This window comes from Petaurus breviceps, unplaced genomic scaffold (genome assembly GCF_028583685.1).
Source record: "Petaurus breviceps papuanus isolate PSGF00001 unplaced genomic scaffold, PetGlider_PUasm1.0 189, whole genome shotgun sequence".
Classification (NCBI taxonomy): Eukaryota; Metazoa; Chordata; class Mammalia; order Diprotodontia; family Petauridae; genus Petaurus; species Petaurus breviceps.
The window spans coordinates 12,945,931-12,955,899 of record NW_027185809.1 but is presented as its reverse complement, the minus strand read 5'-3'; the positions used below and the strand labels follow the sequence as shown (position 1 = coordinate 12,955,899).

The 9,969-nt window shown below is 42.0% G+C and overlaps 1 protein-coding gene across 1 annotated transcript in view; it reads left to right on the top strand.

The window, feature by feature from the left end:
• Positions 1 to 7,349, top strand: part of ESRRB (estrogen related receptor beta) — a 75,399-nt gene extending 68,050 nt beyond the window's left edge. The window contains exon 6 of the mRNA XM_069091686.1: positions 7,049 to 7,349. Within this exon, the coding sequence (XP_068947787.1) occupies positions 7,049 to 7,293 (245 nt within the window). The 3' untranslated portion in view covers positions 7,294 to 7,349. The remainder of the gene's footprint in view (positions 1 to 7,048) is intronic.
• The last annotated feature ends 2,620 nt before the right edge of the window (positions 7,350 to 9,969 follow it).

Genomic DNA, 9,969 nt, shown 5'->3' with positions numbered 1-9,969 from the left:
GAGTCTAGAACAGAGCTCTTGGGTCCTGGAATCCTGATATGGGCAACTGTATCAGTTTAGAGTCTAGAACAGAGCTCTTGGGTCCTGGAATCCTGATATGGGCAACAGTATCAGTTTAGAGTCTAGAACAGAGCTCTTGGGTCCTGGAATCCTAAGTTCCTGAGTAAACTATACAGTGTAGGCTATCAACAATGACTGAAGTCAAGAGAGGAAGAGGAGAAGGAGTGGAATTAACCAGCAAGGGCTATAGAGACATAATGGTAGGATATAGTCAACTTTCTGTGATCTCAACTAAGGGGGAGGGATTAAAAATAGTAATGATTATAGCTCTTTGATCTAGTATTTGACCATTTACAAAGTACCTCTCTCCCAACAACCCTGTGATGTAGATATAATAAGTACTATTATTACTATCTTTATTTTATATATGAGGAAAAAGAGGCTTAAGAAGATGAACTGATTTTTCCCATGGTCACATGGCTAGTAAGAGGCAGAGCTCAGACTAGACCCCAGACATTCTGACACCTACCTAGTTCAGAAAATGCCATCCAGATTACACTATGTACCAGAATGCATGATACCTTTTTGATAGGTGGTAGATTTACCATCCTAATTATTTTGCTTAGTGTAGCATTAAAACAACTTTACATTTCATTTCCTGAGAATACTCAAGCAGAAAGCTAGACCATGGAGGGTAGGAAGAGGAATGATGTAGCCACCAGTAAGGTACTGGGCATTGTGGGCAAGTCAACTTGCAATTAAAAAGATACAGATCACATCATCTGAGTCAGAAAGAAGTTTGGGAGCACACCTCCTCTCACTCATACCTGGTCAGGGAGCCCTTCTACAACATTCTCTCTGACCTTTCTGAACCTTTTCATACCATTGACAAAACCTTACTCTTTGATCAACCCTATCCTGCTGACTTCTATGATACTCCCTCTTTCTGCTTTGCTCACCTATCTAAATACTCTTTTTGTTCTCTTTTCATCTCCTAGCTTATCATCAGTTTTTTTTTATTTCCCTCAAGAGGCTTTATTCCATCACTCAGTTCCATGCCTTTCCTTGAGGGCTCTGAATTACAAAGAACTCTACATTCAGAGATGACCCGATGTGTTTTTGGACAGTTGTCATTCTTAGCTTCTTTTTCATAAATATCTGATGCAAACATAGACATGTTAAGAGTCTAACTTTAGTGGGAAGAAACAAATCAGGTGGAAAAGGCCCTTGTCTAACAGAAATGACCTTCAGATTGTACCCTAACCCCACACTGGATTCAGATGTGGTTTTTCTACCCAGCCCTTTGTGATATGTGCACATATAGCTATGATATAAGGTAGAATGTGATTAATTTCCCTAAGAGCAAAGACCACGTCTGCTTTAAACTTTGTATCCCTCCCAAGGCCTGACGTAGTGTTCTGCACATAGTTACATACTTAATAATGTTTGCTGAATGAATAAGGAAATGATAGTGCACAGGCTTAAAGTATTATTCATGTTATGAAATCTCAGTGGACCTTCACCATTGCATGGCAATTCTTTCGTTGTTCTGTGGTTGGCTTCCTCTATTACAATCCCGAAAGTAGCTTTTACAAACTCCTTTCTTCAAGCTCCCTGCATATTCCACAGTCCCCTCTCTTTCATCAGATGTCCTTATCAATTACTTTACTGAGAAAATTAAGGCCATTTATCTTGGATTCCTTTGTCTCCTCTAATCTATAGCTCAGTGCATAAAGTAATGGATCTCTTCTCTTTTTCTCCTCAAATTACCTTATATTTTGCAGGTGGCTAGGTGGCGCAGTGAGTAAAGCGCTGGCCCCGGAGTCAGGAGGACCCGAGTTTGGTTCCAGCCTTAGACAATTAACACCCACACACATGTAACCTTGGGCAAGTTACTTAACCCCAAATGCCCTCCAAAAGGCAAAAAAATAAAGATTACCTTATATTTCCATAGATCTCTCTCTCTCTCTTCTTCCCTCCTCTCTCTCTCTCTGTCTCTCTGTCTCTGTCTCTCGATGTCTCTCTCTGTCTCTCTCTCTCTCTCTCCACACATGCATGCACACACACCTTTCACCTCTCCCCAATAAGAGTGTAATCTCCTTGAGCTCCTTACATTTTTTTGTGTTTGTATCCCTACAGTCAGCTTTAAGGGAGCCATAATTTCTAACTTAGGATAAATGGGAGTGGGAAGGGAAACTAAAGAAGGTTTCATAGCTGCAGTGATGTTAGAGGTGGGCTAGGTCTAATGGGTGGGGAGGGCATTTCAGATGAAGAATTAGAATTAGCAAAAGCATAAAGTTATGTTAGAGATTAGGTATGTTCAAGGGATGCTGAGTACTCAGGTGTGAAATCCTTGTTTTCTGTTCTACTGTGTATATGGAAGTGTCCATTTTATTTGGTATTTGTTAAGTTCAAAATAAAAACACATTAAAAAATAAAAGAAAGGAAGAATTAAAATGGTGAGTGGACAGTTTGGCTGGAACTTAGGGTATATGTGGAAGGAAGTGAGAAACAGAATTGGAAAGGCATATTGGTGCTAAATTATAAAAGGTCTTAACTTTGGATTTTTGCAAAGGGAGTCATTAGAGACTTCAGAAAGGGAGTGATGTGATTAGAACTCTACTTTTGGAAGATTAATCTCACCACAGTATATTTGGGGCATAAAGGGACTAGAAACAGAATGACAAATCAAGACAAGCTATTGAACAGGCAATGAGAGCCTTCACTACTAGGGGTAGTAGCCATAGAAAATAATGAGGGAAAATATTATAGAGTTAGAAGTAACAGGGCAATCCAGACCATTAATACCCTCATCCTTTCGCTCAGTTCATGGAGGTATTTGGGGCTTGTTTCATTAGGAGCTGAGATGCAGGTAGAGGAGATTACTGGGTTCCACGATGGCTATTGTGGCCGAGGATCCCCTGGGAACTCCGCTGGCCTCTGTTCGCCCTGTGCCACTGCAGTCCCAAAGTTCCCTGACAGCAGTAAAAATTCATAGTCATTGATTTTGTAATTAACAGTTTATCAATGCCATCAATACAGACTTGCTGATGGATTGCAAAGAAATTAATCCTGCAAAGTTTTTTTTTTTTTAAGACAGCTGCCAATTTCATTCTCCTTTATGGGGGAGGGGTGGGGATGGGGAAAAGAAAGGTAGACAGTAGTTGGGAATCTGGAGGATGAAACAATGGTTCTATAAGGTCATTTGCTGGCACTGTTCCAAATAGCCTCTGGTCAGGTGCAATGGAGATCTCTTTATAACCTGCCAAGAGAGGAAGAATGGAAAGATGTACTTGAACTAACATGTGACAAAGACTGACCCCTCACTGGTTGCTGAACAACATTACCCCTGACCTACACTTTTCTAGCAAGGACAATGGAACCAGTAATACTCAACCTAGAAAATGGCACTGTTACCAGGCCAGATAAACTGTAGATTCCGACCCCCCTCAGGAAAACAAGACAAGAGTCTAAGGATACAATGTGATCATATGATTCTTCTAGATAACTCCCCCTCCCCCCAAAGTCACAAGGCAGACGTTTAGGCTAATAATAGACTTCTAGGTCAGAGAGAAGTCTTGGTAAGTCATGCAGAATCACACAGAACCTCAAAGTAGGAAGGGACTTCCAGAAGCCATCTAGTTTAACTCATATCTGAAAAAAAAGATTCTGTTTCTCTCTACAACATACCTGACTGATGGTCATCCAGACTTTACTTAAAAGTTTCAAGTAGTGGGTGATGGCGGGGGGCAAGGGGAGACCCAGTACTTCATGAGGTACCTCATTCCACTTTAGGGTACCTCCATTTCCTAGAAGGTCTTTCCTTCCACCAAACCTAAATCTTCTTCCCTGCAACTATGACCCAATGTTCCTAGTCCCTCCTTCTGTAGCCAAAGGTTAGATCTGATCCCTCTTTCCCACAACAGCCCTTCCAATACTTGAAGACAGAGATCATATCACACTTCAATCTTTTCTTCTTCAGGGTAAATATTCCCAGTTCTTTCAACAGCTCCTCCTATGTCATGCATTCAAGGTACTTTATCATCCCATCTGCCCTCCTTTGAATATGGCCCAGTTCATCGAATCTTTGGCCATATTTGTATTTGAATCTACCCAGAAATTGTTCCTTATTCTTCTTATTATTTTTAGAAACTTCAAGGTGGGAGAATGAAGAATTCATTTGACTTTCCTTTTCCTTCCCTTGCCTCATTCCAATAATCCAAATTTAGGAAGTTCCAATGTCATGTTCTTTAGTACATTTGTGCCCTTGGGTGGGGGGTGAGAAGATGGAGATGTTGGAGTATTCATTCATTCAATTATTCAATAAGTATTAATTAGGTGCCCACTACATGGAAAGCCCTGTACTCAATGCTGTGGAGAATGCAGAGATGAAAAATATACAATCTCCTTCCTAAGAAACTCACCATTTAGTGTATTTTTGAAGGGCAGAAGCCTAGGATGGTAGTTTCACAATATAATTTCATTTCTTCAGAAACTAAAGCATATATTTTGAAAATCTACATGTTTACAGCATGATTCTTTATACCACAGCATGAGATCTGACCAGTTATAGATTTTAAAAATGGAAATTTCTCCATTTCAAAAAGAAAAGCTCAAATGCTTCTCTCTCTCTTTCTACCCCCTTAACTAAAAATGTTTTCCCTTCTCTACCTCTTGTACCTCTGCAGGTCTAAGCCTGAGGGGGTCTCTGGAGATCACTAGTACAGGCGTGATGTAAGGCAAACTGTAGGCTCTGTAGGGTCAAGGAAGGAGAAACAATGTGCTGATGAGCTGCCCCATCAGTACTGGGCCACCAGGGTTTCCTCCCTTAAAGGTTTAGCTCAGCCCATTGGCCAGGCTGTGCAGGTAGTACCACCTTACCCCATAGGTTTCTCTGCCACAATAATATTTGTAAAACACTTAGAGTAATGCCTGGAACAGAGTAGGTGCTTAATAAATGTTTATTTGTTTCTTTCCTTCCACAAGCCCAGATAATTCAAAACACCCAAGACAACCAATACCAGCTACAGTTGGCTTTAATCAATGTTTTATGAAATATTTTGGCAACAGACTTTGCCCGCCTTGTTTTGTCTTGCCAGGATGCTCTACTCCCTGTGAAATGCCAGTAGGACAACACAAAGAGTCAATCTTATTCTAGTTTCCTTCACATTCTGTGAACTTCTTGCCTCCTTCATCACTTCTGATATGCGTGTGTGTATAGGTAGATATAGGCAAATGTACTTGTATCTATATGCAATATGTCTGCATATATATTGATATATATTTTATATATCTACATGCTATTTCCTCTCATTAAATGTAAGGACCTTGAGGGAGTTTACATTTCATTATTTCATTTTTGTCCTCATATTCCTAGACCCTAGAACACATAGTAGGCCTTCAATAAATGTTTGTTGATTGACTGAAGTGCTAATGAGCTCCCAAGCATGTGTTCTGGTGTATTATAAAAAATATTATGTTATTGTGTATTTATAACATATAATGCACATGTAACATATATTTATAATACATAGTATATTATAATATAATGTATATACTATTATAACATGATGCATTGTATTTTAAATATTTTATAGTTCGTATTATTGTATTATATATTTATATTTAGAAATATATTGCATTTCTAGTATATGGCATATTCTATGTTTATAGCATAGAATATAATTAATTATATTTTATAATATATGATATAACATAGTATAGAATACCTGCTCAGGAATTCATTAATACCTCAATCAATTTTAATAATAATAGCCAGTCTTTATATAGTACTTTAAGGTTGTCAAAGAACTTTACAAATATGTCCTTTTATCATGACAGCTCTGGGAGGTGAGTGATATTATTATACCCATCTTACAGATGAAGAAACTGCGGCAGATAGAGGTTAGATAGATGGCCAACAGGTTCACACAACTGGTTTCTGAGGCTGGATTTGATTTTCAGTGTTCCTGACTCTAGGTCCAGAGTTCTATCCATCGCACCACTTAGCTGCCTCAAGAGATATGAGATACAGTGGTAAGGGCTAGCAAGAAGCAAACTAAGTGACATTCACAAAGCATACACAAAGCAGGAGAGAAACCAGGCACAACCCAAATGACCAGGCACTGATTAACTTCCTACGATCTGCAAAGTACTCTACTAGGAACTGAAGATACGAAGACAAATCTCCCTAAAGTCCCTAAACTCTGAGAACTTGCCTACATTCTGTGGAGGGGACACAGAGGGGTCAAATGTCAGTTCTACCTATGCCTTAATGAGTAACTGAGTGAATAACTCTGGTGGTAGGAGACAAAGGAAATCCCTTCCACGTTGCACGGTGCCCCCACAGTCTGGAAAATCTGCGTTAAATTTGTTTGTTCTCTCTTTGTACCAGAGAAGAAGTCTGAATTATAATGGTAGTAAAAGAGAAAATATGTAGATATCATACAATACCAGACATTTATTTTATGCATTTCTGAATTTCTAAACTTTCTGTGTCATCTGCAGCTTCTGCAAAACTCCCCCCAAATTCCCGTTTAATTTCTTATGCCTCGATATATCAAAACCACAACTGGGAAAATCTCAATGTGGAAGGGATAGCTCTCATTGGAAGTGAACCTCTGGGGGTAGCTATGGGAATTCTGTAGCCCCCTGCTCAGGGGAATAGTAGGGCTTAATAAAAGAGATAGGGTGATATAATAAGAAGGTAATTGAATTAGGCATCAGGCAGCTTAGAGTCTGGTCCCTGATTTAACATAAAGTAGCTGTGTGATGTTGGCCAAGTAATTTGCTCTTTCTACCAGGCCTCAGCTGTCTCATCTGTAAAAGGAAGAACTTGGAATAAGTGACCTCTAAGGAAGGTTTCTTCCAGCTCAAATATCCTACATTCCTAAGGTGCCTTCAGGCTCAGATATCTTATTACTTCCCTAAGATTTCTTCCAACTCAAAGATCCTATGATTCTACTCTTTATTTGCAGAGGAGTTCATTTTTTTTCTCCCTTCCATTAGTGACTGCCATCTTGCTTCCTGGCCTTTCTTTCCTCCACAGATTCCATGCACATAGAAGACATGGAGGCCGTGCAGAAGCTTCAAGACCTTCTCCATGAGGCCCTTCAGGACTACGAGCTGAGCCAGCGCCACGAGGAGCCTCGAAGGGCGGGCAAGCTGCTGCTGACCTTGCCCCTGCTGCGGCAGACAGCAGCCAAGGCCGTCCAACACTTCTACAGCATCAAACTGCAGGGCAAGGTGCCCATGCACAAACTCTTCCTAGAAATGCTGGAGGCAAAGGTCTGACGGCCCTGGCGCCGCCCACTCCTAACAAACACACAGACTCCAGCCCACAGACAGACGTGGGGAGGGAGGGAAAAATCAATCCCGTGGCCACTGGCTTTTACCTTCCAATCATTTATTATGGCTAAGAACAAAACCGGAAGAAGTCATTTACCATCAGTCCATCTGTCTATATGCAGAATCACATGTACAATGGGGAGTGGGGATGGGAGGGTGGGAGGGGGTGGGCTGGGGTGGAGGAAGGGCTGTTCGGTTCATTTGTGATCTGTTTTTTTTTTCTTTTTGGTTGTGCTTCTTACTTCTTGGTGGGCAGCCCTAAGGCCCCTGTCAAGGCCAATTCCTGGGAGGAGATAGGAGATCCCTAGAGGAGGTACTGATGCTAGCACCCCCAATCAGAAGGCAGCATGTACACTTCCCAATTCCTACCCCATTCATCTCGTCCTTCCATTGCCCATGGACGTACCAGTTATGAGATGAGGGAGGACAGGGAGGAAGACAAGAATGTTTGGGAAAATTATCCAGTAGGATTGAGGGCAGTGAGAGTAGGCATTTGGGGGGCCTCTGTGTTGTCAGTAGAGGCAGTGCCGGGAGGGTCAGACCTCCACCAGAGATGCTCATAGGACTTTGGTTTTCTAACTTCTCTGGGATTCGAGTCCTTTTTTTCCACCTTAGTTCCAGACTGCTATGTCTTCTCCCCCACCTAGCATCACAACTCTCTGCTGGCATGGAAAGGCTGTGGAAAGTCACATGCCCAAACACCCAGTCAAGCTCACCCAGAGTTTGATACCAGAAACCCTATCGATGAAGGAGCCACAGCCAGTGCTAATGTGCTCTCTAGCTTGCCTCTGTTCTTCCAGGCAATTCCCTCCACAGGAACCAAATACCTTCCTAACTTCCTTTCCCAACATATGATTTCCTTCTCCCTTTCTTCAGGATTTCCCCTTGGCTACACACAGTCTTACTTCAGCTTGCTTGACTGGGGTGGTTATGCAGCTAAGGTGTCACAGAAACCAAGGGAAACATTTAAAAATGAAAAACCAGCTGGTATGTGGGGGAAGGAAGCAGGGTATCTGAATAGAAAGGAGAGTTCTAGAAAGGAATACAAAACCCAGAAAAAGTATTCAAGCATATAGCCCCTGCATAGTACCACTAGAATTTGCCCCAGATTAGTTTTAAGGCCTTGGTGGGGGAAGGGGTCTTAATTATGGTGGGTCTAGGTGGCAAGAAAGAGGAGGAGTTTGCTCTAGTCTAGAGGTACTCAGAGTTCTGGGTCTAATCTGTAGACCCTCTGAAATGCTAGGTTGAATTTTTCTCTTGGAGACATTTATGTCACTTGAGAGAATGGGGATTATAAGAATCCCAGGTCACACCAGGATCTTTCATCCTTTCTTTTGCTCCTCAGGTCACTGGGGACAAAAAATAAAAGAGCTGCTAAGGGGGCCCCTTTGAGAATGCTCACTCAGTTACTGATGACTAAGGGGCTAATAATCCAGCTGGTAGAGAAGCATGGTATTTAGACAGTCTACCTCCTGCCTCTTGGAGTCAACCTCCCTGGTTCCCTCCCTTATCTCCTCCCTTCACCACCATTCATCAATCACACCACAGCACCTAAGGGAGGGGGAAAGACAGAGAAAGAGAACACTGCAGATAGTTTGTCTGGGTCCTGGCCAGCTGGTCTGGTCACAGACTTTGGTAGCTGGGAGTAAAAGAGTGAAAGTTGCTGGTGGAGGGTAGTTGGCAGCTTGTCTCTGGATATCACACAGTAGCTCAGGGAAATAGCTAACTGTGACCCTATTCCACTCATGCACCTAAGAGATTAATTTTAAAGATTTTAAAATGAGGCATTTAATTCAATCTAGTCAGCAAGGTAAAAGGGACAGATCTCTGAACTTGGAGTCAGAAAGACCTGGGTTCAGATCCTGGCTCTTACACTTACTAGTTTTCTTGACCCTGGACACGTTGGCTTAAGACAGCTCCACAGGGTTTTATCTACTAGGTTTTAGCCAGATCTCACATTGAGAATTTCCAGTTTGATGAAATCATAGGTCATTTATGTATTTAATTCATACCAACACACTCAGCTGCCCACGGGGAGTGAGAAAATGTCTGAAACATTGTCAGAAAACAAAGCCCAAGGTTGCTTTCTTTATTCCAGTCTACATAGCCTTGTCCACCCCCTCACCCCCTCCCAGCATCCATCCTGATCCGACAGAAGAAATGCACTTTTAACCACAGAGAATCTGTCACTCCCCACCCTGGGTTAAAAAAAAAAGCCAGATGTGTCGGTGACCTCTAGTTTGTATCTCTAGCTCAGAAGTCAGTGTGGCATAACCTGGTACAGGAATAAGAAGCCATTGGGCTCTCTCAGCTATCCCTTCTAAAGCTCTGCTACAGTTTCCTTTGTCCTCTGGCTCAGCCCTAGGAGAAATAATGCTTGGGTCCAGATCACACAGATTGTTTATGTCATATCAATGGTATATATAAGGTATGTGATGAACCTCTGAGGTTGGGGAGGAGGAATAGAGGGTGCTCTGAGGTCCCCTGAAGACTCCCTTGGGCATGGAGGGGTGATCTGAGATTGCACCTGAAAAACATGTTGGCTCTCCTGAGTCCCTCTGATTGGGTAACACAAAAGCCCTCTGGAATGAAGTAGTTCTAGAAGTGGGGGGGGGGATTTGG